The sequence below is a fragment of the Chrysochloris asiatica genome, unplaced genomic scaffold (assembly GCF_000296735.1).
Source record: "Chrysochloris asiatica unplaced genomic scaffold, ChrAsi1.0 scaffold00304, whole genome shotgun sequence".
NCBI classification, from domain to species: Eukaryota; Metazoa; Chordata; class Mammalia; order Afrosoricida; family Chrysochloridae; genus Chrysochloris; species Chrysochloris asiatica.
The window spans coordinates 1,773,725-1,790,367 of record NW_006408822.1 but is presented as its reverse complement, the minus strand read 5'-3'; the positions used below and the strand labels follow the sequence as shown (position 1 = coordinate 1,790,367).

Genomic DNA, 16,643 nt, shown 5'->3' with positions numbered 1-16,643 from the left:
GAGATGGGGGAGGCAGCCCTCCTTAGTACTCAGGACCGAGTTTTGGCTTCTACTGGAAGGCAGTGGGAGTTACTGACAGGCAGAACTGTAAGCACCTAGCTCTCTTGCTTTCATGCATCCACAGAGTATCTGAGAACCCATAAATACAGTTGCTCTGGAGTCACCTCCAACTCAGGGTGATCCTAAGCGCGTCAGGGTAGAACTGTGACCCATCAGACTTTCTTCTGAGGCATCTCTGGATGAACTCGAACCTCCAACCTTTTGGTTCACTTCTGAGTATGCTAGCTAACCTTTTGGTCCCCCCAGGGTCTCTGACCTTCTCTGCATCTTCCCTGACCCCCACCTCCAGATCACCCTCCGGTATGTCTAGTAGGGAGTATCTGTCTGAGGAGGAACTGGCCTGGATCCAGGAGCAGGTGGAAGAAAAGAAGAAGCTTATTACCACCATGCGGAACAAACCCTGGCCCATGGCGAAGAAGCTCACGGAGCTCAGGTGAGGAGATTGGTCCACCAGGGCCCAGGATGTCCAAAGGCTCAGCTCCTTCTGAGAGGAATGAGAGTCCCTTCTTCCTCCTCAGCTTCTGGGGGAATGACTAGTGGAGGGGATTCACCACCACCACCACTCTCCATTTGTCTTCCTCTGAGGGGAACACTCTTGGCACCATGGCAGAGACCTTCATTACTGTTCACGAGGCCCTGCTGTCTGCCAGCACAGAGCAGCACCATGAGAGGGGAGACAGAAGACTCACAGCGCCCAAGTTGCCCCCAAACCCCATCAAGAGACGCCCTGATGTCTTTTCTTACTATCTAGGGCCCACCTCAGCTGGTAGCTTCTGTTCCTCCCTTCCTGGGTGGGGGGGGGGCTGCTTTCTAAGACACCCACCTTAACAAGTTCAGATTTCTTCATGTTCTTTAAGCAGACCAGACACTATCCATGTGTAGCTCACACACACATGTGATGATTTGTACAACGGTGAGAGCAGGGAGCAGCTCTGTCTTAGCTATTCTTAAGTTTCCAAAGACCAACCTAGGGTCAAACTTGTAACAATGCTGGTCATCTCAACAATTTCAACATGTATAATTCAGTAATACTGATTAATTTCTCAAGTTGTGCAACCAATGTTGCTATCCTTTTCCAAGTCATTCTGCCACCATTAACATAACTTCAATGCTCCCTAAGCAAAAATTGCCCCTTCCTCCCTCTCTCTTACTTTTAATGATAGTGTTGTTGTTTTAAGTGTCATAGAGTCAGTTCCCATTCATAGTGACCCTGTAGAGGGTTTCTGCAGAGTGGCTGGTGGCTTTGAACCGCTGGTCTTGCAGTTTCTATACATTTGCTTATTGCATTCAACATGAGTTTTCAAGGTTCATGCCTTTGCCTCTTGACTCATTTTCAGCATCACTCCCTTCTCTGGGTTGGCACACCAGTGTTTTATGATGCTTCATTACCTGCTGGAGTTTTAGGGTTAAGCACAGGAATCACATTGCTTAACTTTTGATTTTCCACTCAATGTCTTTCATTTAATGTTAGTATTTTATGTGGGAGCAAAAGGAATGGGATAAAAGATAGAAAGATGTTGTTTTAAAAAATGTTAATTATAGAATAATTTGGTATTTTTTAATTATGTGAATGTGTAAATTTGATTTAAAAGTAAACGGTAAACAGATCAACAGCTTTTAAAAAAGATTTCTATTCAATATTACCCCATTCCCCAGGTCCCTCCTCTTTTGTTCTGCTGCAAGATGGAGGGCGACACACGCCCTTCCCTTTTCTCTGTACCAGTTGTTGTCCTGCCAATTCCAATTCCAGTCCCAGGTGTGTAGAACTGTGTTCCATAGTGCTTTCAGTGATTTATTTTTTGGAAGCAGATTACCAGGTCTTTCTTCTGAGACACCTTTGGATGAATTTGAACCTCTAACTTGTCCATGTATATTAACCATTTGCACCACCCCATTTTCCCAGGCTCTCCTCTTACACGTAAGTGTCCTCCTTGCTCAAGTCAAATCCTCACCCTTTATAATGCAGAGCAATTTGGCAACTTTTTTTTTTTTTTTTTTTTACACTTTCAGCGTCACTATTTATTCTGGCTACCCACACACACTTCAGACCTGACAAGAGTTCTGTTAGATAGCAAGTACTCTTCTTCCACTCTGCAAATTATGATGGTCGCTTGCAGGTCTGTGTGGTGCCTCCAGGCCCAGGTTCTAAGCCAAAGTTGTCCAACAGAACATTCTGACAAGATGGAAATGCTTTAGACCTACATTGTCCAATATGGTAGCCACTAACCACAAGAGATTGTTGAGAACCTGAAGTGTGGCTGTTGTTATTATGTGTGTGGAGCCAGTTCCAGCCAACAATGACCCTGTATAGGGTTTCCAAGGAGCAGCTGGTGAATTTGAACCACCTACCTTGCGGTTCACGTCGGTGGTTCATGCTCCTTGGAAACCCTATACAGGGTCACTATGTGTCAGAATTGACTCGACAGCACTTAACAACAACAGCTTGCTGTTCAAAGCTTCCTTGTGGTCAAGTGCTTATCCAACAGTGTGATTAAAAAACTAAAACTTAATTTTTAATTTATTTAAATTGAAATATTTGCATGCAGCTTGGGGCTGCAGTTTGGACTGTGCAGCTCCAGGCAGTGGGCTGTTCCCACCCAGCTTCCTTGTCCCACTCCCTCATGGCCAGGTTCTCTCCCAGCTGGAGTGGAACAGCTAGCTGTCACTCTAACGTAAACTCATCCTCACTCAGGTGTCACCTGAACACATCTTTTATTAACAGTGGAAATAACTGTTGCAATATTAACATGTTGCTTCTGGACATGAGATCTCCAGATAGCTGGAAGTCTCAGGGGCCAGGGAAATCCTTGGGAACTATTTATTGGGCAGCCTGAAGAGAAGCTGAGGGGCAAATCCCTGCTTCGATCTACGGTTAGAAGCTGAACAGATACAAATCCTTCACAATGGAGCCAGGTCTCTCTAGCTTCCTCTTCCTACTCACCTCCCCTCCCCAACACTCCTTGACCTAGGCTCAAGTGTAAAGTTCTTGGACATCTGTGTTTGTCCTCAAGCTGGTGACTCTGCCTGGAAGATTGTTACTTTCTGCCAGCCCACCTGGCTAACCCCTCTTGTTAGCTGTGCTGAGTTGGCTCCTGCTCTTGGAGATCCCATGCCCATCTTCACCATCTATGGAATCAGAGGTGCATCTATGAAAATAGTAAGCAATGAAACTGTGTCCTACAGGGGCCTAGGGAGGGTAAGGAGTACCCACAGGCCATCTCTAAACTGTGACTCTCACCAATTTCAAGATAAATAGATGTTAATATGAGGGATGAGATAACAGAGAGGCCTTTCATATCTGTGACACACGGGAATGTCATCCTGTGCCCCCTCTGACTCTGCCTTGGACTTCCGCCCTCACACAAATGTCCTTCCTCCCCCATGGCTCTGTTTCTACAGTGCTTAAGGAAAGACATGAGTCATACTAGGTTAAAAGAGACTGCTCAGTGGTGCCCCTTTCAAGTGGCACCAGGCATGTACCATATCTGCCATATCTTAGATCTATCTCTGTTTGGAATCCCCTCTTCAGGAAGCCCACAAAACTCCCTCCACATTCAGCCTGAGTTACTGCCCCCTGAGCCCTCACTTGATTGGAATCACTTGCTTGTATTACTGTATCATATTCATCTTTTAATATGATTTCTTTTTTATAAACAGTGAACATTTGCTAAGCACTCTTTATGGAATCCTGGGTAGTACTGTAGAATAAGCATTTGACTGCTAACTATAAGGTTGGCGGTTCAAATCCACCAGTTGCTTCTCAGAAACTCTATGTAGGGTCCCTATGAATTGGAATTCATTCAATGGCACTTTAAAACAGTAACAACAACTGTATGTACTATACTGTAATAATTCATGTAATACTTAAAACCACCCAGTGGTGCTGATGCTAGCATTATTGCCCCAATTTTACTGAAGAGGAAACAGAGGCATGGAGTCTGCCCAAGACCACACAGTCAGTTAAACGGCCACACCAGAGTTTGGACATAGGAACTCTGGATGTAGAACGTGCATTCTTAATTTCTAACCACATCTCCAAAGTTACTAGAATGTACCTCATTGTATACTATATGAATCTAGAAAAACTGGAAGTTGTCCAAAATTAAATGGAATATATAAAGATGGATAGCCTAGACATTGTTGTTGTTGTTGTTGTCAACTGCCATCAAGTCAGGTCTGACTCTAGGGACCCTGTATAGGGTTTCCGAGGAGTGGCTGATGAGGTTGAACAGCCAACCTTGTTATTCAGACTGACCTTATAGTCCAGTGCTTATCCTACAGCACACCAGGACTTCATTCTAGGCCTTAATGAGCTGAAATGGACTAATACAGGCCTTTTTTAATCTGACAATCACATGGTTGACAATGCTGGAAATGACAAATTGAAGAGGAACTGTGTTACATTTATCATCAAAAAAGAGCATTTCGAGATTGATCTTGAAGTACAATATCCATATGCCTACAAGGAAGACCAGTTAATACAACTATTATTCAAATTTATACACCAGCCACTAAAGTCATTGATGATGAAATTGAGGAATTCTATCAACTTTTTCTATCAGTGTGAAATTGATCAAACATGTAATCAAGATATAATGATAATTACTAGTAATTGGAATACAAAGGTTGGAAACAAAGAGGTACTATCAGTAGTTGGAAAATATGGTCTTGGTGATAGAAATGATGCTGGAGATTGTATGATAAAATTTTGAAAGATCATTACAAATACTTTTTTTAAAAAACAACATAAATGCTACTATACACATGGATCTCACCAAGTGGAATACACAGAAATCAAATGAACCACGTTGGAAAGAGATGGTGAAAAAGTTCCATGTCACCAGGCAAAACAAGACCAGGAGCAAACTGTGGAACAGACTATCAATTGCTTATAAGCACGTTAAACCTGAAGCTGAAAACAACTTAAGCAAGTCCGTGAGAGCCAAACTATGACTTTGGTCATATCCCACCTGAAAGTAGAGATCATCTCAAGAACAGATCTGATTCATTAGGAACTAATTACTGAAAACTAGAAGAGTTGTGGGATGACATCAAGAACATCATACAGGAAGAAAGCAAAAGGTTATTAAATAGACAAAAAAGAAAGAAAAGACCAAAATAGACATCAGAAGAGACTCTGAAGCGTCCTCTTCTGCACAGAGATGTTAAAGCAAATGAGAGAAATGAGGAGGTAAAAGAATTGAACAAAAAATTTCCAGGGCAGCTCGAGAGGACAGTCAAGTATTATAATGAAATGTGCAAAGACCTGGACTTAGAAAACCAAAAAGGAAGAGCATGGCTAACATTTCTAAAGCTGAGGGAACTGAAGAAAAAATACAAGCTTGTACTTGCAATATTGAAGGATTCCATGGCAAAAATATTGAATGATGCAGAAAGCATCAATAAAAAGATAGAAGGAATACACAGGGTCACTGTACCAAAAAAAAATGGTTGATGTTCAACCATTTCAAGAGGTTTCCTATGATCAAGAGCCAGTGGTACTGAAGGAGGAAGTTCAAGATGCACTGAAGGCATTGGCAAAGAACAAGGCTTCGGGAACTGATGGAATACAAATTGAAATCTTTCAACTAACTGATACAACATTGGAGGCACCCAGTCATATATGCCAAGAAATTTGGAAGACAGCTACTTTAAAGAGATTCATTTTTGTGCCCATTCTGAAGAGAGGTGACCCGATGGAATGCAGAAATCAAACAATATCATTAATATTGAATGCAAGAAAATTTTTGCTAAAGGTAATTTTAAAATGGCTGCAACAGTATATTGACAGGGAACAGCCAGAGGTTCCAACCTGATTTACATGAGGATGTGGAATGAGGGAAATCATTGCTAACATCAGATGGATCTTGGCTGAAAGCAGAGAATACCAGAAAGATGTTTATTTGTGCTTTATTGACTACTCAAAGACATTTGACCATGTGGATCATGACAAGCTATGAGCAAGCAGCATTGCAAAGAATTGTGCTCATGAGGAACCTGTACATAGATCCTGTACATAGGCAATTGTTTGAACAGAACAAGGGGACACTGAATGGTTTAAAATCAGTAAACGTGTGTGTTAAGGTTGTGTTCTTTCACCTTATTTATTCAATCTGTGTGCTGTGCAAATAATTCAAGAAGCTGGATTATATGAAGAACAAGACATCAGGAGTGAATGAAGAGTCATTGAAAACCTGTGATATGCAGATGATACAACCTTGCTTGTTGAAAGCAAATAGGACTTAAAATACTTACTGCTGAAGATCAAAGACCATATGGGTTGCATGTCAATGTAAAGAAAACAAAAATTCTCACCAATGAACCAATAATTAACATCATGGTAAATGGAGAAAAGACTGAAGTTGTCATAGACTTCATATTGCTTGGATCAATCATCAACATTCATGAAAGTAACAGTCTCAGAAATCAAACAACGTATTGCATTAGGCAAATCTGCTGCACAAGACCTCTTTAAAGTGTTGAAGAGCAAAGATGTCAGCTTGAGGACTAAGGTTCACCTGACCCAAGCCATGGTATCTTCAAAAGCCTCATAAGTTGGACAGTGAATAAGGAAGACTATAGAAGAATTGATGTATTTGAGTTATGGAGTTGGAGAAGAATGAATGAAAAGCCTCATAAGTTGGACAGTGAATAAGGAAGACTATAGAAGAATTGATGTATTTGAGTTATGGAGTTGGAGAAGAATATTAAAAGTACCATGAATTGCCAAAAGAACAAACAAATCTGTGTTGGAAGACGTACAACCAGAAAGCTCCTTGGAAGCCAGGATGGCCAGACTTCATCTCTCATACTTCAGACATGCTATCAGGAGGGACCAATCTGGAGAAGGACATCATGCTTGGTAAAGCGAAGGGCCAGCATATAAAAGAGAAAAACAGCCAATGAGATGGATTAGCACGGTTGCAGGAGCAATGGGCTCTAGCATAGCAGAAATTTTGAGGATGGCGTAGGACCAGGTAGTGTTTCGTTCTCTTGTACAGTAGGTCATTATGAGTCAAAACTGAGTTGACAGCACCTAACAACAACTATCTTTACTAGAGCAGATTGCCAGGTCTTTTTGGCTTCAGAGGTACTTTTCTTAGCATTTAGTAAGCTTTACCGGATAAAATAGACAAAAATGGTCTGCCCTATGGTACTTATATTCTACCGATGGGTTTAAAAACACTTAAGATTTTTAGTCACAATAAAGTTTCATAGTTCAAATTCCATTTGGTTAGGTGTTAACTCTGAATTCCTGCTTTTTTTTTTTTTTCTTTTTCTTTTTCTAACCAGAGAGGCCCAAGCATTTGTGGAGAAATATGAAGGAGCCTTGGGAAAGGGGAAAGGCCAGCAACTCTATGCCTACCGGATGCTGATGGCCAAGGTGTGTGGTGCTCAGACCCCTGTGGGAGGACCTGCTCAGCTTCTGAATCTATGTTACTTACACAGGCTCTAGCACAGCTTCACGAGTTTGTGTCCAGCAACCACAAAAGGGATGGATTAACAATATGCAAGGTAGGCACAGATTTACTTGTGCTTATTTACTAATCTGTAACTAGGTGAAATTGTGCACTACAGATTAGGAAGTAAGCACAATTAAACCCATACCTACCTTATTATAAACTAGCACATACTGTGCTTACTAGTTAATTCACCCCTGCCCAAAATCATGAGTTTGAAGTCCAAATGACCATTCAATTCATCCAAGAATGGAAAGCAACTCTATCCTGGCATTTTTCTATACTTATTCGTTAGGGTTTCCATATATCTAACACTTGGTTCTTCTTCAGTGTATCATTAAACTCATAGAATTGATGATACTGTAACCGCTGGGATCTTGTTTTCCAAAACCCACAAAAACGATATGTTGATTTATTATACCCAGAAGATCATGGTATAATCAGGGATGTAGGGATGATAAAGAATCCCTGGGTGGTGAAAATGGTTAAGACACTCACCTGCTAACTCAAAGACTGAAGGTTTGAATTCACCCAGAGGCAGCTTTGAAGAAAGATCTGGGAATCTATTTTTTAAAAACTCAGCCACTAAAAACCCTCTGGAGCACAGGTTTACTCTGACACACATGAGGCTGCTATGAGTCAAACTAGATGAATGGCTACTGGAGTGGATGTTAAACAGTGATGCCCATGGGTAATAAACAGGCTTCTGATGCTGACTGGATATTATTACATAGGATTTGTGTATATTTACATGTATATTACATAGGACTTCTTGGAATGCCCTCCTTTACCCTCTGTGATAGTTAAAGTTTTGTGTCAAATTGGCTGGACCAGGACTCTCAGTGGTTTAGCAGTTAAGATGTAGTTAATTCCCCATTGTTGTTGTTAGGTCCCATCGAATCGGTACTGACCCATAAAGACCCTAGGCACAACAGAACAAAATACTGCCCAACCTCACAGTCGCTACACTTGACACCATTGGTGCTGCCACTGTGTCAATCCATCTCTTTGGGTATCTTCCTCTCTTTCTCCGACCCTCCAGTTTACCAAGCATGATGTCCTTCTCCAGGGACTGGTCCCTCCTGATAATATGTCTGAAGTATGAGAGACGAAGTCTGGCCATCCTGGCTTCCAAGGAACATTCTGGCTGTACCTCAGGTTTTGTGCTTTTTCTTGGATCACTTAATAAGTCATATTCTCCCCAACACGTTACGATTCATTAAGATTGTCATGTATATCAACAGAAAGCTACTTGTAGTAATTTCACAATTTTTACAGTTACTTTCTGTATCTGTTGGGTTTGCATGTTGTTGTTTTTCATAATACTATCTTTGTTACCTAGGGCTGCTGAAACATAAATACTGTAAGTGGGTGGCTTTAAAGAACAGAAATTTAGTTTCTAACAGTTCTGGAGGCTAAAAATTCCAAATCAGGCTATGATTGAATTAACAAGGAAAACTTTATTTCCAAACTAGATTACACCCATAGGCACAAGGATTAGCATTCTAACACTTATTTTGGGGGAACACAATATAATCTATAACATGAACACTCTTTTTTCAGTTACAATTACTGAAACTATCTATGGGTCATTTTATTAATTTTTCTAGAAATTATTGCCCGCTTAGTTGTACACTCAGATCTTTTCTCTCCCAAATGAAGAATATGCTCATCAAACATATCTTTAATAAGTACATCTGTTCCATCATTGTTGTTAGGTGCCACCGAGTCAGTACCAACTCATAGCGACCTTATGCACAACAGAAAAAAACCCCCACCCGGTCCAGCGCCAGCCTCACAATCATTGCCACACTTGAGTGCATTGCCGCTGCCACTATACCAATCCATCCTGTTTATGTTCAAATACTTCTAGCTTCTGCCTTAGGTAACGGATGGCTGCCCATCCTCTCTCCTCTATATTTACCTTTTTTCATTGTTTTTAATTCTTTGTTTTCTCTCTCTAGGCATTCTCAGAAATTCCTCAGGTTTATCCTCAATATCATTGAATCAGTTTTTCTCTGCACCAGTGATAGTCTTTATTACACATAATGCTTAATTTCATTCTCTTATTGGACATTGAGCTTCCTTGTAATCCTCCCCTGCCTCACCTATATTTTTCAAAAATCACATCCTATTTGGACTGCTGAAACATTTCCTAAAAAAAATTATGTATCCTAAAGGAAGTTTAAGGAGTCCTGGTGGTATAGGAAATGAACCATTGGGCTGCTAACCACAAGATTAGCAGTTCAAACCCACCAGCCATTCCACCGGAAAAAGATGAGGTTATCTGCTCCCAGAAAGATTTAAAGTCTCGGAAGCCCTCGGGAGCAGTTCTACTTTGTCCTGAAAAGGTCCAAATTGACTCAATGGCAGTGGTAGAGAGGAAATGTGTCCAAAAAATATCAAAGGATGCTGTCCCTTTTTGCTTGTTCTACAGTATTTTGTCTCACTTTATTCATCCAGAATGATTTCATCCGCAGATAGGATGCATATCTTGCCTATGACTTACTCAACTGCTGTTTGAAACCTCATTTCCGTTATATACCTGGAGAGTAAAGTGGCATGTTCAGTCCCAGGGTCAGCAGCTGCCACTACCACAGTTCTGAGGAAGGGAGTTGGGGCTTTCTCTTGCCCACACCCATCCCAGTTTGCTGACGCTCTACACTAGTGAAGGATAAGAACTTTGATGCCAGAGGTCCTCCCAGGCCTCACTCTCTACTTTTTCCCTTCTCTGGGACATTGCTTTTCACACACAGCTGCCCCCAACCTTCAGGAGCTGTCAAGTGGCTGCCTAGGGATTAGCCAAGGGTAGGCTAATTCTCCAGGGGCCTCACTGGGCAATGTTTCTTATCCCCACTGGTCCTAAGCCATGCGAGCTTCTATTTTGTGTTGATTTTATCAGCACCCTGAGAGGGGATCCATCTCTCAGGGGAGGACTCACATTAATTAATAAAGTTTATGAGGCTGATATGTAAAACCAAATGTCAGATTATTAATTTACAAGGAGAAATTACTGATGCAGGAACTAAAAAGCTCCACATCAGAAGTGCATATAATATATGATGGTAGAGTTAGTAATAAGGGAAACTGAACCATAATCCTAATTCTAATTCATTAATTCACAGTAAAAAAATTGCTTCCATAGAAACAAAAATACTCACAGCCCAGGCGATTGACAAATATTCTCCATACAGTCAGACTTACAAAGGGAGCCATGTAAACAAAATTTGTTGTTTCATCTTTATTTCCAATACTGCTTCTTTTTGTTTTCTATTATGGTTTAGGTGAGAGTTTGCAAAGAGAATTAGTTTTTCATTCAACAATTTATATGCTTTTTGGTCTTGTGGCATGAGTTACAATCCCTTCATTGTAACAGGCATCTTCCCATTTCCTCCCTACGTTCCCTACTTCCATTTCTAGCTCCTTTTCTTTCCTTCTTGCTTTCAAAGCTTTGTTTTTAGACAACTCTTGCACTCTGGGTCAAGTATGGTTAATTGTTTTGTGGATTAGATTCTTCACTGGTGTTATTATTCCCTTTCTAGGTCTGTCTTTTAGGATCTATCCTATTTGGGGCTTGTTGCTCTTCTTGGATGGGTATCTTTTTTGTCTTTCATGATATTAGGGACATTCTCTACAACAAATCTTCGACAATATTCTCTGAGCTTTTTCTTGTCTTTTCCTGTTCAGGAATTCGGATCACTTGTAAGTCATTCTTCTTAATGGTATCCCACACAATTCTTAGGTTTCCTTCATTTTTCTTCATTCTTTGTTCTAATTGTTCTTCTTAATGGATTGGTATCAAGGGGTTTGTCTAGTATTTTGCTGCCTCTGTCTTCCATCCATTCAATTCAATTCCTTTGTTTTTCCAGTGTGTTATCTGTTTCTGAAATTTTAGTACTAATCTTTGACTGCCATCTGTTGCTGATCCAGTGACTCAGGAGCAGATGGTAGCACTTGTCCAGTGGGAATACCAATAGTTGGCAGATGTGGCAGCTGTGACTGGCTAGTGGAGAGACAGTCACTGACTCCTGGAAATACATCTTTTACATTTTAAACTAAAAAAAAAGGAGACATTTTATTTTAAGTGGGGAAAAAAGTAGCATGGCAGCAGGCGTGAGTAGTTGCTTTCAACTGTGGAGGTGTTGGGTGTGCAGTGTGTAGTCTGTCCAGAGGTGTAATAAAATCAAATCCACTGGACTAGAGGTGAGGTGGTAGGCTCAAGTGCTCATACCCAACTGTGGAGGCTTCAGGGGCTTGGTGCACCCTCAGCAGTTGTGCAATGCACTATCTATGAAAACACTTGCTGCTGTCTGCCAGGGAAGTGCTGTAGCTTAGGCACAAGGGATTGCTGTAAACAATGGAGGTGATCCCAGGGAGCCTGCCCTGAGCCAATGAGAGAATGCAGTAGCAAGGATCTGTGGAGGGAAAGTAGACTGGGTGACAACAGGTAGGGGGGAAATGGTAGGTGATGAATGGGTAGTGGCCACACCAGTGGTGGTCATCAGGAGGTTACAGGCATGGGAAAAAGGTGGAGAGCATACTTCTTAGGCTGCAGACCACTGACTGTTATGGGTGTCAGGTCACTCCTGGGCAAGTGCAGCCCGTTATATGACTCCTGCCCCAACTGGGCTCAGCACAAATTGAAGGGCACTAAGTGTCCAGTGTCTCTAGGCTCCACTTGACATGCCTCCTCTCTGTAGATTCCCAACCTAAACAACGAGGAGCCTCTCCTATTTCTATTTACTGGTTCCTTCCCCACTCTGTGATTGCCTGAACCTCTGGAGTTCTTGTTAGCTTGCTTCCCAACACTTTTCTTCCTTCCATCTAGCTTGTGTTCTGCTCAACTTGCTTCACTATGGACTTGTCTACGCTGCGTTTCTCTTACTGGGAATTTCATGAAGCTGTTGTTGTAGGCTCCTCACCCAGGAAAGTTGTCTGCAGTTTGCCAAACTAACCACACTGTGCCAGACTGGCTGGCACCTCTGCTCTATTAGCATCTTTCATTCAGTTTCTTCTTCCAATCGGCTTTTGACCCAATTTTTTTTTCCTTTCATCGGATTCTCAGGGTTCCAGGCCTATCATCTGTATTGGTTTCACTTGAGTTTATGGGTTTTTGATGTAGAGGAATGGCATGGTGTGTCTGATTAAACTGTCATCTTGGGCTATCTCTCCCAAAGGTTCTTTTTTGAACACAGAATCATGAGAGAAGATAAAACAGTGGACAGGAGTGTCCACATCCTGTCCTTTTTGTCTTATGGATTCTCTTGCCATTTATAGCCAGGAATCTCTGTGTGATACCAGCAGCTGAGTGCTGAACTGCTAGCCAAAAGTTGTTGGTTCAATCACCCAGAGGTACCTCAGAAGTCAGGCCTGGTGATCTGCTTCTGATCGTCTGCAAACTTGAGTTGGAATCAACTTAATGATAACTAACAATAACAATGCTCAGGAACTGTCTGGATTTAATTGTGTCCCCTCAAAATAGGTGTTGGAATCCTAACCCCTATACTGTTTGGGAATAGAGTTTTTAAAATTATGTTAGTTAAAGCATGGGATGGGACTGAATCACTTCTGTGATAATCGAATCACTTTTGACTTATTACAGAAGCAAGGTTGGTGGTTCCAGCTCACCAGCCACTCCTTGGAAACCTTATACAGGGTCTCCATGGGTCAGAACTGACTCAACAGCACTTAACAACTGACAAGAAATAAATCAATATGGCTAAGCCCCTGATTTAGACTTTTAGCTTCCAGAACTGTGAGAAAATAAATCTCTGTTCTTTCAAGCCACCCGTTGTGCTATTTCTATCAGAGCAGCACTGGGAAACTCAGGCAGAGCCCCTCTTCTATGCACCTGTAAGAACATCCTTCTTCTGACCACTGATTTTCTTATACAATAACCAGAATAGGTCAGAATTTATTGTATAAAAAGCCCAGCTGATTTCTTCAGATAATTTCCCCCTTTCATCCTTTAGTGAACCTAGAAAGTAAGAAATCTCATTTTCTTCATGCACAAGTCCTATGAAGTGCTTAGAACATTTGAAGCTGACCTTACACTCTGCTCCCTACTACCGCTGGATCTGCTGTTTTTCATGAATGTTTTAAATTTTCAAATGAACTTATTTCAAGGAGTTTGGGTTTGTGGAGAGCAGCCCTTTGGAAACTTGACAAAACAACACCTAGCTAGAAGACTGAAAGATACTCAGGTTTCTGGTTGGTGCAAACTCCGGATGTCAGATCTGCGAGACATACCATGGAAGAAGGCAAAATGCCTTAATGCCTTTCTGTTTCCTTTCAGAAAAGTGGGGCTGCTGTTTCATGAGGGGAAGAATGGGAAGCCATGGGTTGAAGTCTCTTTACAAGTTGTACTGTTGTTGTTAAGTGCAGTCGAGTCGGTTCCGACTCACAGAGACCCTGTATAGGGTTTCCAAGGAGCAGCTGGTGTATTTGACCCACGGCCTTGCAGCTCAAACTGACTTTACGACCTAGTGTATCCTCCTGCAGCGCCCGCCACACCAGGACTCCACAAGTTGTTCTAGGATTGTAGTTTAGAAACAGCTCCTGTCTGACTTAGGCATTTGGCTTTCTACCAAATTTGAGTGTGAAGATTTAAGGTTTCTACTTCTAACTTAAATATTTGTTTTAAAATCCAGAAAATTTGTGAAAGAGGTTTTGATCCCCAAACTAGAAACTATACACAGGACTACAGGACTTCTTTTTTTTTTTCCTAAATCTTTCTGTTGTGAACTGAGGGAAGGTTTACAGAACAGATCATCAGTCCCACATTCAACAAATCATTACAATGATTGCAATCCCCTCCATGTACCATCAGTTAACAGTATTTACCTCTATTCACTTTCACTCGTGCACTCTTCCCTATGTCTTCTGCTACATCCATCTTTCCTCTGCCAACCTCCCTATTGTTATATATTGCCTCCTCCATCACCTATGTTAACATGTGTCTACCCTCTAGCTTGTGAATACTATTCCCTCCCACCCCCAACCAGCACAGAATGTTTCTTTTATCAATAAAACCTTTTCTTAACTTTTGACATTTGTCTCAAACAGTATTGTCCTTTTATGATTCAGCATAATGTCTTGAAGGTTCAGTCAAGTTGACAGAAGTTTTGCAGATTTATCATTATTCTTCAACATTGTATAGCATTCCATAGTGTATATGTACCAAAGCTTGTTTAACCATTCTTCTGTTTATGAGCATTTGGGCTGTCTCCATCTTTTCACTATTGTGAATAGTGCTGTAATTAACATGGATTTGCATGTATCTATTCAATAACCTCATATGCATGTGAAAGCTGGACAGTGAATAAGGAAGACCGTAGAAGAATTGAAGCTTTTGAGTTATGGTGTTGAAGGAGAATATTGAAAGTGCATGGACTGCCAAATGAACCAATAGATTCGTTTTGGAATAAGTGTAGCCAGAGTGTTCCTTGGAGGCCAAGATGGCCAAACTTCATATCTCATACTTTGGACATATTGTCAGGAGGGACCAGTTGCTGGAGAAGGTAAACTGGGTTGTCAGAGAAAAAGAGGAAGACCCCCCCAACGAGATGGATTGGCAAAGTGGCAGCATCGATGGACTCAAGCATGGCAACAATATTGAGGTTGGCCCAGGATGGGGCAGTATTTCGTTCTGCTGTGCATAGGTTGCTATGAGTCAGTACTGACTCGATGGCACCTAACAACAACAACAATTCATGTCACAGCTCTTATTTCTTAAGGATATATACCAAGTAGAGGGTCATACAGTATTTCTATTTCCAACTAATTGAGAAAGTTCCATACCATTTTCCATAGTGATTGCACCATTTTACAGTCCCTCCAGCAATGTAGAAGGGTCCCAGTCTCTCACACCCTCCCCAACATTGTTGTTTTCTGTTGTTTTTTTTTACTTTGTTATTAATGCTGGAGTATGATGGTATCTCATTGTTTTGATTTACATCAAGCTCACCAGATGCTCCTCAGAAACCCTTTACAGGGTTGCTATGGGTCGGAACCGACTCAATGGCACTTTCACAACAACAACGATGGAGTCCTGGTGTGGCGCTATGGGTTAATGCGCCAGACTGCAAAGCCATTTGAACTGCACCAGCTACTCCTCGGAAACCCTATACAGCGTTGCTATGGGTCAGAATCAACTCAATGGCACTAAACAACAACAGCTTATGATTGTGAACATTTCTTCATACGTTTGTTGGCCACCTAATTGTATTCTTTGGTGAAGTCTCTGTTCATGTCCTCTGCCCATTTTTTAATTTAATTTGTCTTACTGTTGTTGAGACCTTGAAGTGCTCTATAAATTTTAGAGAGTAGTTCTTTGTCTGACATGACATTGCCAATTTTTTTTGGTGAAATCCTTTGATGCACATAAGTGTCTAATATTTAGGAGGTCCCAGTCGTCTATTTTGTCTTTTGTTTCTGATTTTTAGGTTATGTTTGATAGTGTATTCATGCCATGTATTAAATCTAATCTCTGGTTAGATTTATTCCTAAACCCCTAAATTTGTCTCTTTTTTCTTCATTGATAATCTTTGTAGTTCTGGGCTTTACATTTACGTCTTTAATCCACGTTGAGCTCATTTTTGTACATGATATAAGATATGGGTCTTCTTTCATTTTTCTGCTAGTGGATTTCCAGTTTTGCCAGCACCATTTTAGAATAGACATTTAATGCATTGTGGCCCTTTGTCAAAGGTCAGCTGACTGTAAGTGGAGGATATACTTCTGGGTTGCCAATTTTGTTCCATTAATCTATGTGCCTTTAATAGTATCAGTACCAGGATGTTTTGACTATTGTGATTGTGTAGTAGGTTTTGAGATTAAAAAAAAAATAAAGACCCCCAGCTTTCTTCTTCTTTTTTCAGATAATGCTTTGCTTATCTGAGATCTCTTTCCCTTCCATATAAAGGTTGTTGTTGTTATTAGGTGCCATCGAGTCGGTACCAACTCATAGCAACCCTATGCACAGCAGAACGAAACACTGCCTGATCCTGGGCCAACCTCACTACTGCTGCCATGCTTGAGTCCATCGATGCTGCCACTTGGCCAATCCATCTTGTTGGGGGTCTTCCTCTTTTTCTCTGACCCTCCACCTTACCCAGCATAACA

General features: G+C 41.3%; 1 protein-coding gene across 1 annotated transcript in view; it reads left to right on the top strand.

Moving 5' to 3' along the window:
• Positions 1-16,643, top strand: part of TMC2 (transmembrane channel-like 2) — a 122,708-nt gene that overhangs the window by 2,821 nt on the left and 103,244 nt on the right. The window contains exons 3-4 of the mRNA XM_006874862.1: positions 350-493; positions 7,354-7,444. Of these exons, the coding sequence (XP_006874924.1) occupies positions 350-493; positions 7,354-7,444 (235 nt within the window). The remainder of the gene's footprint in view (positions 1-349; positions 494-7,353; positions 7,445-16,643) is intronic.